This window comes from Lichenostomus cassidix, chromosome 1 (genome assembly GCF_008360975.1).
Source record: "Lichenostomus cassidix isolate B80296 chromosome 1, HeHo_3.0, whole genome shotgun sequence".
Classification (NCBI taxonomy): domain Eukaryota; kingdom Metazoa; phylum Chordata; class Aves; order Passeriformes; family Meliphagidae; genus Lichenostomus; species Lichenostomus cassidix.
This window is the reverse complement of record NC_139479.1, coordinates 39,881,816-39,903,996: the sequence shown is the minus strand read 5'-3', so window position 1 is coordinate 39,903,996 and position 22,181 is coordinate 39,881,816. Positions and strand designations below refer to the sequence as shown.

Sequence of the window (22,181 nt, the reverse complement as noted above, 5' to 3'; positions counted from 1 at the left end):
TTGATGTTAAGTTATGTAATATTCAGTATGTGTATCACAAATAAGATTGACCCATACTATGTGATCTCTGTTAGATAAAAGATAGAAATATTGAATTCATTAAAACTGTAGAAAAATATTCATGATTTGATATTTTAACTTGAATTTTGCTCTCCTGTTTGCATCCTTTCTGTACTTAGATTGATGGTAATATTCCATATGAAACAGAAAGCAATTTACAGAGTCCTCAAAGAAATCCTAATGAATGTTTCATGTTCAAATCTTTGTGTTACTTAGGATACACATCAGCAACTTTGCTTCATGTTAATGCAGAAATATCTTTCATAACCCTGTCATCATCCCACTCCTTTTAGAGCCAGATAAATTTGTCACCTGAAGAGCACTCTGGCTCTTCAAAGGGAAGGGAAGAAATCCAAAGATAAAGATGCTTACCATTAGATATTCCTAGACCTTAAGCTCAGTTTCAGATAGGCTTTGTTTGCTGCCTGAATTCATGTTCAGCGTCTGCACAGGTGTTCATTGATTTCCGTGATAAATACTTTTGGAAATAAAGTCCTACACATGATTCCCCTGGCCTTTAGTTCAGAAAGATGCTAGATCATGTTGAGTCTCAATGTCAAATATCTCTGTGGGGAAAGACTAGAAAGCCTGACCTATTTGCATATGTTAGAGGGTACAGCAACAGTCTGCTGAACTAATATAGAAGCAGAAGGTTATTTGACAATAATAAAATTGCAAAGATGATAACCCACAGTTAAAAAAAAAAAAGGAAAAAAAAAATCCTTGTTTTTACAGACAAAAAGCAAAAAGGAAGAAGAAAGGGAAGGGAACATCAGTTCAGAGAATGTGGCTGGATTTTAATAAAGGCTGGATAGCTTCATGGCCCCCTGAAAACATTTATATATAAATGAGTTGAGATAATAAGGCTAATCAAATGTCATGCTTCAAGTAGTCAGTTCATGGCCTGAAGGGACTGCGAAGTGCTTTTTTGCCACTGTACAGATGTGCTTCATTGATTAGGATTTGTCCATTTCAGAGGAAAGTTGCAGAGCCACAGGCATCCATGATGATTTTCTTGAGCCAGTATTCTTATGGAGACCCATCAGTTTCTTGGGTGTTTTCTTTTACGTGAATGCACAAGTTTTGCAGCAGCCTGAACTCTGTTGTGGACATGGGTTAAACATGACTGTATCATACAGCATTATGACTGAGAAATCATGGAAATTTTGCTTAAAGTTTGTGCTGCAGATCAAGGTGCAGAGATTTATTTGAGCTAGAAGATTGGTGGGTTTGTGGTGTATCTGCAGGACTGAATGCATATAATCTTTATATAGTTTTCCCAAAAGGTAAAAAATCCCTCACAGAAGTTTTTTAGAAGCCTAGGCTTCTTTATTTCATCTTATTAGCTTCTTAGAGCACAGCATCCACAACTGATAGTGGTACAGCGCATTCCACAGCCTGCCATGTGTGACTGAGCCTGATTAACTGAGATTTGAGGTCAGAAAAAGGAGATGGTCCCATTTCTTCTAGGTATTCCAAGGTCAGAGGCATGGTAAATAATAAGAACATTAAGAACTACAATTGAGTTAAGAAGGTAAGGACTTAAAACACTGTGTCTGTAAGACATTCAGAATATTAAAGCAGATAACAAGGTATCACAAACACGATTTGTTTTTCATATCTTCAGGGAGTTGAGAGGACAGTGCAAATAACTTTAATACCATTTGTACCTTAACTGTGGTGCCTACGGGATGCATTCATACAGAGCTGAAATCACTCATGGTCGCTCACTTTGGGCTTTGCCTACAAATTACAATATAACACAGAACCAGGCTGCATCTTGGAGGCTGCCTCACCACGGCAGTGTGAGCTGGCTCTGTGTGTGTGCCTGTGTGTGTTTGTGTAAAAGGGCTCATTTTGGCTGGGTATTGCAAGTAGTGAACTTGGAAAAGCTTTGTCAAACTTCTTTGCATGCCAAGTATATAGTGGAAATTGTGCATAGAAATTTATTCCCTTCCAAACTACAGCTTTGGTTGAATGAAATTCTATCACAAAGTCACTCCTAGCTGGTAAAAGCGTTTTTGCCTAAGGTACCTTCATATCTGTAGACAAAAGCTTTATGACATCAGTTTTTGGAAAGCAAGTTAAGATTTTGCTAAGATTTGGGGAAGATTAGAGGGCCCTCTTGTGGAGATTTTATGTATTGATGTGCGCGTATACATATATTTATATATGTTTATACACAGTCTAAAGTGATGTAAAAAGATACCTCTTAGGTCAACGGAGAAAGAAGATGACAATTTTGCTTATAGCTCTGAGTTGTAATATTAATACTAAATATTTGTGGGTTTGCTCAGATGCTTTAAAGTGTTTTGGTAAAACACCAAGTGCAGTGTAAAATGGAAAGTCAGCGGTCTGTTTTGTAAATATTCAACTAAAACATCCTGTCATCTTCTTGTTTATTGTCTTACGAGTAAAATCATACTGTCGTACCACAAGAAGAGGAATTTTAGGAGAAAAAAAAAAGGCATTTTTGTGTTACAGCTGGGTAATTTCCATAGGTTTTTTGAACTGTTTCAATGCATATATAGGGAACACTACTCTTATAGTTTTTTCATTAGTAGAACCACCTGAAATTATTTTATATCTATATTATCATGTTGTTTACTTTATGGGAGGAAAATCTCAAAAGTTATGACCAAACCTATTTGCTTTAAAAACTCAGCGTGTAGGACAAGAAAATAATTGGGATGCCTGGGTTTTGTGATGATCATTTATAATTTATGGTCATTATGCTTGACGTCAGAATTAATAAAGATTTGAGGCTAAGCTTAGAGAGAATAAATTAATGTACTTTCAAAGGGATTTCAATTACTGAGACCTTTTTATTGTTAATTACTTTATTAATTGAGCAGAATTACTCTACTGATTCAAAATGCATTGCAGTGAAAAATCCCTCAGAACTTTTATCTGAGCATCCCAGACTTGGAAAAGAGTGCCTGCCACTGAGCTGTTAGTTGGAAATCAGAGAAAACTCTAGCACAAACTGGTTTCCAATGAAACCAGTTATAGAGGAACATGGGTGATGCTGGTGCTGCATCTCACCTAGCCATAGAATAAAATGGGGTAGAAACAGCTCATTCAAAAAACAGGAAGAGGATAAAAATAAACATTGTATTTGAATTTAAAGTAAGTAATTTTGCTTTGTTTTAGACCTAACAAAATCTGTCTGAAGAAATGTAAATGTCAGAAGATTTAAGGATCTGGCTACATTTTATTCATTTTTTCAGGGGCTCTTTTAAACTGAGTTTTACCAATTAAATGTATTCCTGCAGGCAGCCAGGATGCTTGTGATAAAAGATCTCCCATAATTCTGCATTAAAGTATGCAGAGAATTTTTTCTTTATAACCATTATGAAATGCCTTTTGTTGTATGAGTTACTGAAAAGGCAGGAGTTCTGTGTCCCCACCTTTTTGCATTGGAGCTGGAGCAGTGCTCGGTCACCCAGGCAGGAACCTCCCCCACGGAGACTCCTCCAGAAACAGGGACTTTCTCTGACCTTTTTGGCAACTGCTGGGAGACTGTGACCTGATCATGAGGAGGATTTTGTGGTTTGTCCTGTGTGCATAAGAGGTATTTTATGAATCCTGCTATGCTAAGCTGTTACCCATGACTTCAGACCTCAGACTTATTCAGGAGGGTCTCTTTCCAAACAGGTTTCTGTAACCCTTTAAAGCTGCATTGGCAAAACAAGTTTGAGCTGCAGGTTCCTTGTGCAGCACTGTTTTTTGGGTTTGCTCTTCTCTTGTCCCTTGCCTGTCATCACCTTTCTTTTCTCTGGCTAGCTCTTGTTTTCTGCTGCCACTTCCTGCTGTGGGTCAAGCCCTTAGGTCCTTTCCCCTGTACTTGTAACATCTTCGGGAGAAGGGCAAGTTCAGAACTTCCTCCCCAGGCTGGGGCTAGAGGTATCTCGGGGAATAGGTGGGTAGGAGCAAATGCACCCTTCTGTGCAGTGGCATAGCAAAGGGAGAGAAAAAGGAAACAATAATTTTGAGTAAAGAGGTCACATGTACCCCAGATTTACACAGTTCTTTTGAGACACCGCAATGACCTATTCACAATAGTGACAAGATAGAATGGGGTTGATGTGAGCAGTGGATTCCTCCTTTGCCAGTCCTGGCCACAGAAGATTTCTTGTTCTCCCCAGTACAAATGCCTTGCATATCTTTAAAGAATCTTGTAAGACACTGCATTTCTATTGCTTTTGAATAGTATTTCCTCCTGTGTATGCTCACACCCTGTTTCTTACAAGGTACAAGGGGTTTTTTATGCAGGTGCTTGATAGAACAATGCAATTCTCATTCTTTTAATTATTATTGTATTTTGTGTTTGTATCTTTTTTCATCAAGGTTCTTGCTACTTCGCTCCTTTCAGCAATTTATGGAATACTTAGAACAACTGAGCTTGATATAATTTAGGCAAAGAACAAAAATCACTGGAGGGAACTTTGTTGGATTTGTGTCTCATCAAGAAATGATTTACAATTTGTATCAAGCTTGTTTGTTTTTACATCAAATCACCTCATCTGTACATTTCTATTCCAGACCGTTTCACTCTGAAACAAATTGTCATTTCCCCATCTTAACTGATCTCTGTGTTCTCCATGCACCAAAGCTGGGGCCACCAGCCTCTGGGCTGTGACATGTAAATATCCAGCATCCATCTCAGATAGCAGAAGGGGAATTTACCTTCAATAAAGTATTTGATAGGCCAATATCTGCAAAGTTATTATACAAGGCAGAAAACATTAGGCTGAGCATAAGAATCTTCTGGTGAACAAGAAGCTGGTAACAAAACAGGATGTGCTGAAAGAGGAACTTAAAGGAAAGTTATCCATGAGTTTCCACAGGGCTAGACTTAACTCTGACCCTGTTTCATGTTTCCATTAATGATGTCGGCACTAAAAGCTCAAGTATATTTATGCAATTTCCTTAATGACCTTAAGGATTTCATAAAAATAGGTGAAATGAAGTTTAGTAGTGCAAAGCGTGTGGTCATGCATCTGAAGCCAGCAGAGACAAATGTCCTCTGTCAACTGAGTGCTTACCAGCCAAATCAGGGAGTCTTCATATTTGTAGAACCACAGAACAGTTTGGGTTGGAAGGAATCCTAAAGACCATCAAGTTGCAGCCCGCTATCACAGGCAGGGACCATCTTAGCCAGTAGCACAGTGAGTATGAGTTTCCAGAGTTATGTGGCCCAATAAAAAAACAGATGCAATGTGAGGGTGTGTCAGAGAACACATTGCCAGTGGAGGTAAAAAATGTTTATTCTACGAGGCACCTCTAAAGCCTTGTGTGAAATTTGCTCAATTCTAGCCATGTATAGTGAAATTTGAAGTTGTGCAAGTTCAAATGCCAGAAACGGACTGCTATGATGATCAAAAACTGGAATAATCCCAGGAGCTCCTTACTTTTGTAAGCCCCCTATCAAAAGCTAGCATGAAAAGCTGAGATGTTGGAAAACTCAGTGAAGTGATCTGAGCATGACCCAAGGGTTTTGGGGACTTCAGCATGGTCACTTACGACTTTTCTTATGAGAGGAGACAATAAAAACTAGTTCAGCTTTGTAAAATGAAAGTTGAGAGGTGTGATTTCTCTCTGATCTTCAACTTAAATGCTCTTTCTCCTTCTCTGATGTTACATTTATAAACGTCCTTGATGTATTTTCAGTGTTAACTCAAGAATAACTGGATCTAAGTAGACCAAGACCAGGTTTTGTTTGGGAATAAGACCCATGTTCCTAACTGTAAGAAGCAACCTTCACAAGATCTTTTCCATAGGAGCAACAGCATGAACAGGATATCTCAAAAGGGGCTAGGATGCTTTAGGAAGGGGATAATTGAGTGCTGTTATCTGCACTGGCAGGGTAGGGCACCGTGATGTCTCTGAGAGCTTTCTTTTGCTAAATAAATCAACACATTTCTGCTTATCTGTTCAGAATACTCTGTATTTTCTTTACTGCCAATGAGGCTGAGCTTACCTACATGTTTAAATATAGAGTAAAATGCCCAACTTTATGCTTTGTGTTCGAAAATTTATGCCTAAATCCTGAAGGCAACAAACAGGAAAAACCTATATTAGCTCAGAGAGCTCACACATATTCATATGCTGTTCATGTGCATTTTCTGAAATAGTGGGATTAAAACCATGGGCAGCTACATCGTTTCATTAGCCAAGGAGCTGCTCAAGATCCAAACTGGATACCTGTGAACAGAATTAATTTCTTTAGGGACATGTAGCGGCTGCACTGTCCTCTCCAATTTCTGGAGATTCTATATTGAATAATGTGTCATTGAAATAAATATTCATGAGGTTGCTCAATAATTCAGGGTGTGCTGATTCAGAGTGTTATAGCCCTACTTAAAATCAAATTTTAAAAAACCCACAATCTTTAAAAGGGGACTAAAAATCCTCTGTACTCTTCCTAGGGTGGCCGAGAAAGAACAAAGACATGGGGATGATTTAGTTGTAGAGTTGGTTCTGGTTTGATGTGTTGTCTGACAGGACTATACAGTTGATGATTTTCCACTGTCATGCAGAATCCTAGAACCCCTTGGGTGGGAAGTGACCTCAGGAGGTCTCAAGTCCAACCCCCTGCTCAGAGCAGGGTCACCACTCAGCACAGATGGGGTTGCTCAGGCCTCTGTCCAGTTGGATCTTCAAAATCTCCAAGGGTGGAGGATGCAGAGCTGCTACTGACTAAGCTTTCCAACACTTAATTATTGTCATAATGAAAATTGTTTTCCTTGTATCCTCACCTTTTTCAGTTTATGACCATTGTCCCTCATTAGCTACCCCATCATCCACAAGAGGGAAAAGCCTTGCTTTACCTTCTCACTGGCCTCCTCTTAGGTACTGAAAGGCTGCTGTTTGATCTCCACCTAATGTCTTAGACAACTTGGAAATACTTCATTAAAATCTGTATTCTCACAAATTTATATTCTCCTATGTCAAGAAAAAAATTCTCAGCACTCCCACTTTCCTTTTGCAGCAGTAGGTCCCAAGATATATTTTCACTGATGATATTGAAGGGCATATGGCAATGTGATATGTCAAGAATGTGATTATTATTGTCATGATTATTCATTACTTTAAAGAAGTACAAAATCACAGGTCCTAACTCTAAGAGCAGACAGCATTTTAAAAGGAAATTTTCAGTATGCACAGTACCAGGCCAGTTGTCTTCATTCCTGAAGTATTTAAGGGAAAAAAAAAAAAAGAGTCTCCACGAATGGGGTTTTTACCACTGTTTGCAGTACAGATGTATGGCTGCATTTTGAAATTCATCTTTTTTTCTGTATTACAAGAATCTATGAACCAGTGCTATGCTAAAATAGCTTACCTAATATCTCATTCTTCTCACATCTTTGTATAGCTCTATGCCATTATTGAATTTGTTCTAGCTTCACACCAAGGAAAATTAGACTCTTTAGGTGGAAAAATTCCTAATGTTGTACATGCAGCATTTGTGTTGCCAAAGGTTCATTCCCTTTCTTCTACCCTTCTGGATTACCCTAAATCACTACTGTTAAAAGTTATTTGATGTCAGAGAGTGAGTGATCTCCAAAGACACTCCTTGTCATCTGTCATTCTTTAATCAGGTGAAGGGCACTAATCTTCTGATCAACAACCATGCAAAAAAAAAAAAACAAAATCCAAAACAGTGCCATAAAGCTTTCCTGAGCACAAATACAGAATTTAATCTGGTATTTCAGAAGATATTTTTAAAGAAAAAAGAGCTTGCAATTTCTGAACAGAAAAATTGTGAGTTTTATAATGAAAACAGTGAATTACTGTAAAAGAAACTGAAGTTGTTGACAGGGAGTATTCCTCCTAACATGCAAGGAAATATAAGCTTTCACATTTCTTAAGTGCTTCCCAGTGCCCAACCACCACATTTCTCTTGCCTGCAACAGACTGTGTCATCACAAATAACTTCTCGAGCAACTGCCTTTGCTTACCAGAACCAGAAATACAATCCCAGCTGTCTGACTCCCAGCCCTCCCTCTGACACACTGATATACTGATATATCAGCAAGGACAATAAAATTATAATAGACTGTTTTTCTAACTGCTGGATTGAAGATTTGTATGAAATAATACAGAACTTGCTTTAAAACTTTGTTTTAATTTGAGGAATACTCCCACTCTATAAACATGTTTGGAAAGAGATATTATACCATGACTGGTAGATGTATTATAGGTAGAGAAAGTAATGAAATGGAGGTTGTCTGTAGTTACTTCTCCCTCATTACAAAATGTTATGTTACTGGTTAGTTTTTGATATTGGTCTGAACTTTGCATTCTGTGACTACATCCCTTCAGGCAAGGACCCTTTGACTCCAGGCACTGGGTTCACCTTGCAGACAGAGACACCTGAGCAATATAGACATCTCCAGGTAGCAATTAAGCTCCCTCTGTGCCCCAGGCACAAGGTGTGATGCACAGGGAGCCTCTAAAGGGATGCAGCTCATGCCAGAGGTGGCCCCTGCCATGGCCAGACACACACCACTGCCTGTGCTGAGCAGCTCCCCACTGGTTTCAGAGCTTGTCTTGATTGTGTAGTTCATATATAACCACTGCAGTTAGATGCCTTATCCTGAAAGTAGTCCCAGTCCCTTCCAGTCCCTTCTCTGAGCAGGCACATCCTATGGATTCAGTGCTCTTTATGTCACTGGGGGAACAAAAAGGGTAGTTTAACCAACAGAGGCTTGTGGGCAACTCAGAAATAGGAAACAATGGCCAGTTTTTATTCCAGCTGGATTCAGAGCCATGGGACAAAATCTCAGAGGAATAATGAGACACACCTAAAATTTTATAGTTTTGTACCTCAAAATTAAAGCTGGGGGGGTTTATTTTTCTTTCATTTAACTCTGCTAAGTTCTCCTTTAATGTGGAGTAAGTGTCTATAGAACATTACAGCCTCTGTTTTAAGTAAGTACAATGCTCATCATCCCAGATAAAAACAGCAGAAGTGGTGAGTGCTCATATCCTCTGAGAAAATAGCCAATTAAGTGCTTTTCCTACATGCTGAGCAGGTGATGCACATGGTAAGAGTAGATAAACCTTCGCTTTTTTATGTTGGTGACTGTTCTTTCAGTAAAAGTCTCGTCAAGAAACCCATGAAAACCTGAAAGGACAGCTTATAGTATTAAGGTCACAAACTTATGTAAAGAATTTCTTAGAAAACCATTCCATCACAGTGTCTAGCATCCTGAGACAGACACTAAGCTTAAGAAGCCTATGTGCTCTTGCTACATCATCTTTGCAAAAGTTTGTGGGACAGCTAGGGTTTATCTGTCTAGCTTGGTGAATAAGCTGTATGATGCTTCCTGCAGCCAGATGGACATGCATATATTTTGTGCACTGTTTCATAGCTTTTTCATTACAGTGCCACTGTTCTGGATCAGTATAGTCTGTTCTTGTTATTTTGGGCAGGTTATCTGTACATTAAGTGCACCACAGATGCAGAGACACTGCACAGAAATGCTTCCAGCCTTGAGCTGATATATCTGCATTTCACCAGGGTGACTTTGACCAGTTCAGATCAACCCAGCAATGTTTTTTTTCTTTCTGCCTTGCCCCATCGTTCTTGTTGCATGCTGTTATTCCCAAATTGTATATGCACTGTGTTATACTTATTTTTGCTTAATTTGTTTACCCTCTTCCTTTCAGTATTCCCCATACTGACAATACTTTGCCCAAAGAGAGGTTCCTGATTGCAGGCTAACTCTGTTACTGCCTCTGAGAACCTGGGCTTCAGGATAAAAGTGGGAAGTATAAGGCTTTTGTTCACATAATGCTGATCCTTCTTACACCTTCATCTTGCCACAACCTCTGTTGGTAGCAGAGGTGTGCTGACAGGATGGATTTCAGACCTTTCAGGGTATTTCAGACCTTTCCTCAGGAGCACATTCACTTCCACAATTAAAGCTACTAATTTCTTGTCTCTACTTGGGACATTAACTTGACCAGGGCTTTTGTTTTCCTTGCTGCCAGGAAGAACCAGAATGTGGATGATTTTATGATGCACCTGGATGTTTCAGTCACTTTGACTTTTCTTTCTTCAGTCTGCTAGTGTTTTCCAAAATATTCTCCAGTGACTCTTTTTCTCCACCTCAAATACTCTTCTGTCTTCGCATCCCCTGCCATGAGCATGCTGTCCTCCTTTTATGAAGATGCCATTCATCCTTCTTCCCCAGGAGGCCCTACAGGATGTTTTTGTTCTCAGTGTGCACTGATCCTTCACGTATTTAGTAAATCTCCCTCAGCTGGGACATCTGTTCCATGGTGATAGAGGAGGCAAAATGCCCTGGTTTGGGATCACCTCTGCTAATAGCAGACTGTGCTCTTCTGAAATTAATTTCTAAACCAGAGCAATACTATTGAAGGATTAATGTAAGATTAGAGTATTTATATTAAAATAACTTATAATGTAGAAGAAATACATGTTCTTAGGTTATAACTAGAAGCTCATTTTATCTCTTCTATTAATTAAAGGTTTTCTTTGCCTAATGCTAATGAAGAGATTGGATTTCATGCAAGTAGGACTAGAGCCTTAGGAATTACCAAGTATTTTATCATTCTAATGTAAACAGTAGTGTGCAGCCCACGCTTCACACTGGTGCTTGTCTGAGCCCTTGCATGGATCATTGGGCCCTTGCCCTGACCATCACCTGTCTAAAACATCAACTGTCCCATAGTGACAACTTCAATAAGCCTTCACTTAGTTTCAGTACATCATGCTCAAAGAGAGATTGCTTAATCTGGGGAAGATGCATAAAGTTTCCTTTGAGGAGGAGCTACACTGTGACTAGTGGGCTGCTGTTTGAAATGGTATCTGGACAGTTCTTACATGTCTGTGTGTTTATCTGACAGTCACAAGGTGTATTGGCAAACACACACTTGTGCATTTACTATCATTTTTCTGTCATTCATTAACGAACACAAGTTACAGCCAGATTTCACTATAAATTTTTACACACACACACACACACACACACACACACAGAGGTATTAGTTACATAAATATATATAACTTGCATGGGTTTTAATTAATTTGGAATATTTTCTGTAAAATATCTTCTTGCTGAAGTTATTTTACATCAGCACATTTTTATTCAGAATATACCAGCATATTCTTTTTGGCTAGCCTTTAAGCACTGAGGGTGTCTGTGACAGTAGTTTGAGCAGTTGATGATGGGAGTCTGTTAAAATGAAGGCAAGAGGTCTGCAATGAGTTTGCTTTGACAAACAAGCTAACAGAAGTCATTACTTAATTCTTTGCTCAGTATTTCCCACAGTGGGTAGCCATGGAGTTTAACAATGCCATGTAAGTGTGAGCATGGGTGATGCAGGAGAGTCATTTACACCAATGAGAACAAGAGCACATCTATATTCAGAGAGCCTCAGGCATATCAGTATTTAGCTAACTGTATGCTATTTTACTGAGCAGTGAAGAAAGGCTGTTTCATATTTTGTTTCATATTTGTATGACCTGCTTCTTCTCTTTATTATGAGCTGACTCCTCAACCATTCCCAGCGTATGAAGCACCGAGAGCTCCAAAATGCTTCTATAATTATTCCATAAATGTCAACATTTGAAAACAATTTGAAAACAGTTTCCCAAGATATTTTTTATAATTTATATAATTTTCCAATTGAAACAAATGTTCATGGCCTTCATGTGTTTACTTATATCATTATTCTAGAGATACGACATCCTTTCCCTGAAAGAAAACTTAGTGCACAACTTCAGTGCAGCATCCAGTCCAGATGTAGCATGTAACAGTGTCATCTGGACAGTGTCCAGGACCAGGTGGAAGCAATCTTAAGGTCTTCCAATCTCAGATTGGTTAAAAGGGTGACAGAGGGGTCACAAACAGAAGGTTAATCAGTGCAGCAGTGCAGAACCTGAAAGCAGCTCTCCCCTGCTGCGGGGGAGGGCTGCCCTAGAACCGGAACACGCAGGATGGTCATTCCATGGCCACGAGCTGTGGGGCTGGTCAGACACGGTTCTTGTAGAAGCGTTGCAGGTTTAGAAAGGCAGCTGTCTGGTTCCTGGTCTCCATGGTGTTTTTATTGAGGAAAACAGGGGAGGAGTGGGGAGACTGGGGAGGGGGAAGGGAAGGCGAGGGAGGGTACAGGTTCCATATGAGTCCAGAACCAAAGAGGCCCGTTCCGGATGTGGCTGGGAATTTTATCTCTAGGGATGGGGGGCGGTCCTGACTCACATCCAGTCAGAAGGGGTCAGGGGGGCGGGGTCAGGGACAGGAAGGACACACGTTACAACAAATCAGAAGGTTGTAAACTGTGAATGTGGCATAAATTATCAGCCCCTCAGAAACTAAATGTGTGTCAAGCTGCTGTTGGTTGTCTGCCAGATGAAGAAGCTATTCAGTTGATAATACAAGAAGGCAACTCTCTGAAAGCTGCAGAAACCAGCAGCAGATTAATTTGGGCAGTGAAAACAGTTGCAGAAGTCAGGTAGTCACAAGGAGCAGCAGCAGCAGACTGGCAAAGCTTTCTGTCCTGGTCTGCAGAAGGGAAGCTGGGGATGTTATACAAAGATGTGCTGTTCTCATTTCCATGCATTTGCTTTGTACTCCTGTTTATTGCACATCAAACACATTTACATATTCAGGGATGAAATGGAAATGATTGATGCAAAGGAGGTATTTTTGTTAATTGTTGTTGCTCTGAGTCATGCCTGAATGGGACTGCTGTAGATGTGTGAGGAAAGACAGAACTATTATTAGAGGTATAAATAACTGTCAAGAGAAACTTCTAAATCCATCCTTTACCACATAATAACATCCAAAATTACCTGAAGAGAGGAGGGCAGCAATACAAGGACTAAGCCAATGTCCCGTTTTTGTTGATGTAGGTGTTTGCAACTGCCTCTGAGTCTTTGTCCGTTTCTTTTCATCTCTTGGATGAAAACTCCCTTGGAGTTTGAGCAGTTTTTGGTCACTACCCTATCAGTGCCTGCTGGATGTTGCAACAACAGGTTCTCATGCTCCAAGTTGATATGTGTTTGAGAATTGGGCTGTTTTATCTGCACAGCACTTGTGAAATGCATCCCCTTTTTTTCCCTGTTAAATGGAAAGTAGTTCTTAATGTGCTCTCATACATGCAGTGTAGAGCCAAGAAGAGATGAGCATCCAATCTGAGAAGGCTGTGCCTGAAGTGCCCAAAGACTGCTTTTCATAGTGGAACTATCCTGCAGAGCACACAGGAGGATTTCTGGTACTTCCTGCTCTGCAGGAAAAGAGGGATTTAAGAAATACCTGGCTATGCAGGGTTGTGATTCTTGGGTCCACTGTTGATGTGGGCTGTGTAAGTAACTGAAGGGGACCAAAACAGTTGATGTGAGGTTTGGCCATGGCTTCAGAAGACCCAAGCTCCAAATGATTCTGGAATTATTTGGAATTCTTATTCAATTCAGTTATTCAATTATTCAATTATTCTTGGAATTCTTATTCAATTCAAGAATTCAGATATTCTTGGAATTATTTGAAGGAATAATCATCCTTCAAAATATCATCTGATGCTGACAGAAATCATGGCTTTCAGTGCAAGTGATAGTGAAAATACATCCATGGCACTCCCTAGTTTAAATCCTTCCACCTGTAAAGCTTCTGCTGTGAAATAATTCTTGAAAAAGCTTCTGCTGTGAAATAATTCTTGTTTCCATTAGATAGTAGTTCAGGAAATTATCCTGCAGCAGAACACAGTCCATATGTTTGAGTTTGGCCTCATAACCTTATTCTGGAAAATATATTCTAGGTCTTGTAGGTGGAAAATTCAGAATTAATAAGAATGAAGCATGCAGACCTGTTTCCTTTTGCTCTGTCTCCACTGAGGAATAATATATCTGCATATTTAGCAGTATATGGGGAAATAAATATTTTTATGATAAACCTAAGTGTTATGGAGATAGTGAATCTTTAGTGGCAGGAAGTGGGTGATACCTGAAAAAGCAAAGTAATTGTCTTGGAGGCTGTTACAAATGTTGAGATTTTTAATTTAACTGGAGTTAGCTCTTGTATGAGATGACTTTCCCAAAATGTTTGTTTACAGGGTAGCTTGTCTTCAGAAAGCTTGCTTCCTGCTTGCTTCCTTCATCCTTCTCTGCTTCCTGGTTACTTCCTTCGTCCTCCTCTAGGCTGAAGAAAAAGTACTGAGACCAGACTTTTCTTAAGAAATCTTAGGGCTCATGATTTATTAATGTGTAGTTTGCAGTAAGATGAGTCATGCAAACTCATGAGCCTATTTTTGTACAAGATCATATGTTAATTTTAGTCATGAATCTTTTTCTGGTTATCCTAGCTGAGAGAAATCCTAAGTATTTCAGTTTTTGTTTGTGTTTATGATAACACCTTATAATTCGGGTGAGTTGTTATTGAGTAAAACATGTCTTAGTAAAAAAAATCTCAATCTGTGAAAAACTCCTTGATGCATATTTAATTGCAGTCCCTTTCAGATTGGCATAAATAGACATGCAAACTGGATTTAATAGCAAAAAGATGAACTGACAATGTGGGTTCTGTAGTTATTTTCACTATTTCAAATCAATATATCTTAGTGTCTCTTTTGTATTCTTGACAGATAAGGCTGAATAATGATAATCTTTACACCAACAAATGCTTTTGTACTGCATGATTATAACTAATTTCAATCAAGCACATGTCTAAAATTAAGTCATATGAATGGATTTTTGGTCTCTTATTATCTTCACTTGAACCCACTTAATAACAGGGTTTTCCTTAAGAAGGTGGCTCATGCCAGTCTTCCACATGGTGTTATTTTTAGCACTTGCACCATCCACATGAAATAGCTCATGCTCTTCTTAGATTGTGACCAAGCGCTGTATGGATTATCATCTTGTGCATCTTGTGAGATGTGCATGCCTCAGTCCCGAAGAGAAGTTGCAGGATTATTTCAATCTCTTTTCACATTGTTTCTGATATTGCTGGTGGTTAATACTTCAACATGGAGGGGAGCGCACTTCAGTTAATTGGTTTCTATATAAAGTAACTATCACTGAACAGCTGATAGGTCAAAGTAATTCTGTTCCTCTGATAACTGCTTATTTTCTTTCATATCTCTCTCTCTCTCCCAATTTACCTTGTATTTCATTCATGGTATTTATGAAGTTTCTTCTGTCTCAGAAAAAGTGCACCTAAAGTGCAGTGGAAAGAGTGAAGCGTGTGGTGCCAGTGGCTGGGTAATGGTTTTACTGGACAATAAATAGGGAAATCTACTGAAATCTTAAACCTGTGTTTAATTATATGTTTCAGGAATTTCTACTACATCACAATGCTGAGGGATCCAGTGTCGCGGTACTTGAGTGAATGGAAACACGTCCAGAGGGGTGCGACGTGGAAAACCTCCCTTCATATGTGCGATGGAAGAAGCCCAACACCAGACGAGCTGCCTACCTGCTATGAAGGAGACGACTGGTCTGGAGTCAGTTTACAGGAATTCATGGATTGTAGCTACAATCTGGCCAGCAACCGCCAGGTGCGCATGCTGGCAGACCTCAGCCTGGTGGGCTGCTACAACCTGACTTTTATGAATGAGAGTGAACGAAATATGATTCTTCTCCAAAGCGCCAAGAACAATCTGAAAAACATGGCCTTCTTCGGGCTGACGGAATTTCAGAGGAAAACACAGTATCTCTTTGAGAGGACATTCAACCTGAAATTCATTTCCCCATTCACCCAGTTCAATGTAACGCGGGCCTCCAATGTGGACATCGGCGAGGATGTGCGGCAGCGGATAGAGGAGCTGAATTTCTTGGACATGCAGCTGTATGAATACGCCAAGGACCTGTTCCTGCAGCGCTTCCAGTACTCCAAGCAAGAGGAGCATCAGAAGAACCGGCTAAAGAGGAGAGAGGAGCGGCGACTCCTGCGGGAGCAGAGGGCTCACCAGTGGCCAAGGGAAGAGGCAGCAGGAGTAGCTGTTACTGAAGATTATAATAGTCAGGTTGCAAGGTGGTGATGCTCCTGCATCTTGCCTAACCAATGGGAGGATCAGATTGTTTCTGCAACATGGCTACCTGGGGATTAGCCAAGGGAGACCTACTGCTTTGGTAAATGAGACTTCGTCTGACAACTCCCCCTCCTTATCTCAGTTTTTCTTGGTTTCTGCCAGTGAGAATGTATTTTTTCTCAATACGTATTGATTAGTGTTATTAAATTGCAGTAGGATAAGATTCCTGTCAGAAAAGACTTCCTTCAAAGGCCTAAGCTATAAGGATGGGTTGAAGAGAGAGAGAGATTCTTTGCATTAGCAGATGTACCCTGTACAATCTGAGCTACTAGAACTTGTGCAGACATGAATGATAAATCGGGGAAAAATACCTGGCTTGGTTCCTTTGTGACATGAGAGCTGGTTTATTTCGTACTGTTCATTGCAACTGTAGTGCATTCAATGTAGTTTCATTCTAGTGAATGAAATGGAAAAGGTGCAAAATTCCCCTTCAAACTTGTACATGCTGTGTTTTGATTAAGGGAAGAATTTGATGAGGTGATTAAAAAAGATGTAGGAAGCGTGAGGTTGGGCTGTTGCTTGTTCTGTTCCAAAGGCCAGCAGTCAGAAATCGATTATAGGTGAGGTGGTGGAGGGGTTGGCTTATTTCCCCGCAGATGCTGAGAGTACCAAGCCCAGCCAGGAAGGAGCCATCTTTCTGAGTGTGTGTGGCAAAGGCAAGCTTTGAGAAACAAAGTCCATGTGGCAGCTGAGCACACATTGCAGGGATTATCTGGCTGGGGGCAATGAAATCTGCCTTCACATTCACAAAAGGGGTCAAGCAAACTCCAGGGAAGAGGAAAGAAAGAGTAGGAAAAGCTTAAATACTAGTGTGACATTTTCCAGATTTGTTGTAAAAGCCTGGAGATACATTGTGAAGGTAGGCAAGTTTATGATATTGTCTGTTAAAATACATTAATGCTGAGTGCATACAATTTAAATTTGTTTTCTCTCTAACTACAGTAGTGGCTAGAAAAAAAATCAGCTTTCATTTTTATAGGATACATAATGGATATGTGGAAAGTCTTGATACTTATTACTCTATATAAAGATTCTTTGTAAATTTATTGTTTTCATGATGAGAGATCTGTATCTGTTTTTCTTCCTTGTCTAGCGAAAGATTCAATGGGTTCTTCCTCCACGTGTTACATTCTTGTGGCTAAACTGCATCTGTTTATTCCAAGACTTTATGTTACTCCATTTGTAATAGTGAAATTTTAAAAAGAGGGTCCTGTGCACCATAGATCTCCTCAGAGAGTTTTTTTCCTTCTTCTGGCATTAATGTAAAGCATTAGGAAGAAATTTCTCTAAGTGCCTCAACATGGCTGCTAAATCAAGATACCGAAAGTATATTATTGCATGCATGAATGGCTTTTACCATAAAGATTTGCTAATTAGAAGTACTGGAGTACCTGATGTGGATGCACATTTCTTGCTTGTTTTCAAAATTCAAGGTTTCTGTCCAGTTGGTTGAAAAAATAATGTGTTAGAGAAGAAAGTGGCTCAGTTTGAAAATTTGTTGCTTCATTTCAAGTTGGATTTTTTTTTTGTGCATGCTGTATCTTCTTTTCTTCTGACAGTGCTATTGCTACTTATCTATGCAGAATATCAAGAGTATGTTCCAACGATCCTGTTGAGAATTAATGCATACAATAATACATTGAACATGAAATATCATAATGGCATTAAGAAGTAAAGAGGGCTACCGGGATGATGCCTCATTATCAATGTAGTTCATTAGCAATATGCTGCTTTACGTCTGATTGTCAGTGTGTTGCTTTGGGGTGAATAGTGGTGGGATTTGGTCCCTAATACCTGTTCCACTGGTGGATCATGTGCATCTTCTCCCACTTCCGCATTCAGAGGGGAAAATGCAGGGCTGCAGGTTGTTATTCTCCTGTCTGATTATGGGATGTCTGCCTCAGAGAAGAGTGAGGAGCTCTCTTGGCTCCTGGACAGTACTGCTTGGATCCCCATCGCCTGGAAGAGGCACTCCGACCCCTCGCGCACCTATGGACACCAACCTTCCAAGACTTAAATTGAAATCTTTACAGTCGAGGACTGAAGCTCACTCTGGGTGTCCTGGCTGCTGGACAGTGAGGTCGTGAAGAGCTAAGGCACACTGGTACTATTGCAGCTTTAGCACTGTGCAGGTAATTCACATTGATCTGACATCTTACCTGCTGGCACCAGGGCTTTAGGCTGGGCTGCCCTGACCCTGTGGAGGGAGGGAGCTTTCTGGTCAGTGACACAGGGATGATGGGAACTGTTGCATCTCCCCATTCCTGCGCCCATTGCCACATCTTGCTGAAGACCACACAGCACAAGAAGGGGTAGGATGCTTTTGGCATCTAATGCTTTGTCTCCAGGATTTGCAGGTGCACTTCTTGTTTCCATGAGCACAGGGAGCTCAGGGTGCTGGGGAGACCCTGAAGGGCAGGAGAGAAGCCAGCTCTGTGGGAGGAAAGATGCAAGGCCAAATTCACTTTAAGGAGGAAGGTAAGCAAGGAATTAAAATAAATTCCAACTCATCATCTTTTTTGTAAGGCATCCTTTCTTCTTCCTCCTAAGTGCAAAAAAAGTTGCCCCTTCCTCACAGACGTGAATTTTTGCCCAGCGGGCCACCTCTCTATGCTGCTCATAGCAACTGGGGCCTCATTTTTCATTTAGAAAATATGGTGTTTTCCTTTCAAGGGAGAGGAGACAGTGCTCAGTAATACTTCCCTGGAGCCTCACCACTGACTATAAGTATCAGTTTCAGCTGTCTAAGCTCACCAACTGTTCCCCAGACTGTTCCTTCTGCCTGATACAAAACAAAGCCTAATGAGGAAAATCGAGGCAGTTTTTAGGTGGTTTACATTAGCTTTAATAGTTTGGCAACATCTTAATGTGATGCCTAACATTTTTCATCAGTCATTTCCCAGGAGTCAAGATTAGGGTCCTGAAAAGCTGTTAATGTGCTGTGCCATCTATGGTAACGGGATTTGCCTTAACTCTTGGGATTTATTTAAAATTGAAGTTGGTTTGTTGGATTTTTTTTCCTCTGGAGCCTGTGTAACAAATAACCCTGGTTGTACAGGAGGTTTGTTGCTTTTGTTGTTTTGGGGGGTTTTTTTGGGAGGGTTGGGCAGTCAGCAGCTAAGACCTTGTCCAGAGCTCTGGGACTGAAGGACCTGGCACCTCCTTCCCTAGCTCCAGCAGCAGATCCAGCAAACCCACTGCACCCACAATCCTGTTTTTCTTAGCAGGGTTTCCTTGTACATGAGAAATAAAGCAGTTTGGAAGTAGCTTCAGGCTGACTTCTAAGACACAGGCCTGCAGCTTTTTTCCTCTTGGGCACTGTGCCTGAAATAATGCAATGCAAAAACAAAATCAAGGTCCTGCTTCATATCTCTGTTATTCCAGGTTTTCATTGCTCTGACAGCATAGACTTCACCATAATTACACTGGCCTGTATAAAATCAGAGAGCAGCATATTTCTTTATAAAGCTTCATGAGCAACAATGTTATAGGATTTCTGTCCATCTTCCTGGCATTATACAGTTGCTTAAACAAGGCAATTTGGCTTCTGCTACTGTGGTGCTGAAACAAACCTCATTCTTTTGTAATGGAGATGTACTTGCTAATCTCTCCCATCACATTCCCAGCACAGCCTTTTCCAGTTACAATTCACTGTAAGCTTGGAGCAGACAGAGAAACATGCCATATCATTAGAACTTGTTCCTGATAATTTGATGCCTAGTCCAAGCACTCACCTTATGGCCTTATGGCCTTATTAAGGAATGAAAATTTGTCCGCACTTCCCCACTCATCATTGCTGACAGTAAAAACCTTTTTCACCATAAAGAAAAATTAAAAACCCAATGTTTCTGCTATTGGGTATTTGCCACTGCTGTTGTGTTAATACTGAGGCTGTCATAGCCTTGCTATGGATTCTACCCAATATGTAGCAGTTATTTGCTCTTCACTAAATTCAGAAATACAGAGCAAAAAAGTGATGGAAGTCAGATCCAGAGCCAGACTTCCTAACTGTACCATACCCATTCAACCAAATGGCAGGTCACATCACCTTTGTGTTTGGAGATCTTTCAGATTTAATATCCACAACTAAATCGGGAAGTTCCCTAATTTGGTCTTCCCATTAGCACATGCTTCCTTCTGCCCTAGTGGGATCTTGTTTCCCACCTGCCCTCTTGTATCAGTTATGAGTGCTGCTGTTTTAAAATGTATCTCACTTTTTCTTCCCTCTGTTGCTGTTCCTGTGGTACATATGGAATTACTATCTTTTTTTTGGTGTGGGATAAGGATTATCTTGTTTCCAGGCCAGTAGGGACTGCTATGTACAAGATGAACAATCACAATAAAGTCATTCTGCTGGAGTCAATGGCTGTATCCTCCCTGCATGTGGCAAAAGCACACTCGGAAAAGGTACCCAGTTTTCATTGTAACACTTCTTTCAGTTTGGTTCCTGTAATACTTTCTTTGCTACATTTTGTGGAGGGAAATGGGTTCTATAGCCTGCAATGTCCTTGGCTTTCTTCTTGGCTGTTTCACTAGCTCTGTGATTTCAAATAAGTGTTGGAAGAGAAGAAAAAAATAAAGAGTTCCCATCAGTTGGCATATTTAAAATGAAAGAATAAATTAATAGGCTGTAAATTACTTTATTCTTTAGGAATTTTCCTTCTGTTTATGTGCAATAATGTTTGTGAACTCTGCTACTAAGAAATTGTATTGTGAGTAATCATATATACTTTCATTCCTATTTAAAAGATCGTTTGTAGACCTAGGGATTTTCATTGACGTAAAGCACAATTTAATGAATTATTTAATGTGTTTAACCATTGTGATGTCAAAAAAATTTATTTTCATATATTTATTTGTTGGTGGTTTTCTGTAAAATTATGCTCATTAAGAGATCTGTTAAAAATGAAGTTTCATTGAATATTGTTGGGTCCATGAATTACTTATGAGAACAAATAAACATTGATTGTGTTTTTGAAACACTAAAGATTCGATCTTATCTACATAACCATAAAAATGACTAAAAATGCTTCAAGTCATAGTAAAAATCTACTGTGTTTTTTCAACAAAATGTACATGGAGGAAAACCACATTGCTATAACTTATGATTTAATTATGTTAGGGCACAATACTGAATCTTTTACTTCCAGTTGGACTTAATTTCTGCTCCAACAGCACTGAGGATCAGTCCAAACTGTCAGGACAATCTCCTGAGCTCTTGTGGCGAATAATGAGAAGTTGAAGTCTGTTGCTGCACTGTCAGCCTCATGCTGCTGGTTTGCTCTTGAAGTCTACCTGTATGAAAGCTGCGGGGTAGCCCTGTAGGTAGGCAGTGTTCTGAGCCTCCAGAGTTTGTCGACAGTGATGAAAAGGTCAAGTGTTCATGAGTAACAATCATGGGAAAGGCCAAAAGGCCAATGTCTTGGTGGGAGTCTGTTACAAACTGGCCAACCAGGTGGAAGAGGCAGATAAAATATTCCATAAGCACCTGGGGGAAGTCTCACAATTGTTAGTCTTTGCTCTTATGGGGGACTTGAACTTACCAGATGTCTGCTGGAAATACAATACAGTGGAGAGGAAGCAGGTTCCCGGAGTGTGTGGAAGACAATTTCCTGACATAGCTGGTGAGTGACACAACCAGGACCTCACTGGACCTGTTGTTTGTAGACAGAGAAGGAGGTGGGTGATGTGATGGTTGGAAGTTGTCTCAGGCACAATGGTCATGAAATGATAGAGTTTTCAATTCTTGAAGTAAGGTGTGGGTCACCAGAACTGTTACCTTGGGTGAGGAGAGCAGACTTTGGCCTGTGTCGGAGCCTGGTTGAAAAAGTCCCTTGGGAAACAGTCCTGAAAGGCAAAGGAGTCCAGGAAGGCTGAACATTTTTCAAGAAGGAAGTCCTAAAGGCACAGGAGCAGACTGTCCCCATGCACTGAAAGATGAGCCAGCAGGGAAGAATCCCAACCCATATGAACAGAGAGCTTTGACTGGAACTCAGGGTAAAGTAGTGACCTTTGGAAAAAAAGGCAATTGTGAGGTTAAGCAGGAAGAAAATTAGCAG

At 40.1% G+C, this 22,181-nt stretch overlaps 1 protein-coding gene across 1 annotated transcript in view; it reads left to right on the top strand.

Moving 5' to 3' along the window:
- HS6ST3 (heparan sulfate 6-O-sulfotransferase 3) overlaps window positions 1-21,170 on the top strand; it is a 281,384-nt gene extending 260,214 nt beyond the window's left edge. Inside the window, exon 2 of the mRNA XM_085057450.1 lies at window positions 15,366-21,170. Coding sequence (XP_084913576.1) covers window positions 15,366-16,071 — 706 coding nt within the window. The 3' untranslated portion in view covers window positions 16,072-21,170. The remainder of the gene's footprint in view (window positions 1-15,365) is intronic.
- The last annotated feature ends 1,011 nt before the right edge of the window (window positions 21,171-22,181 follow it).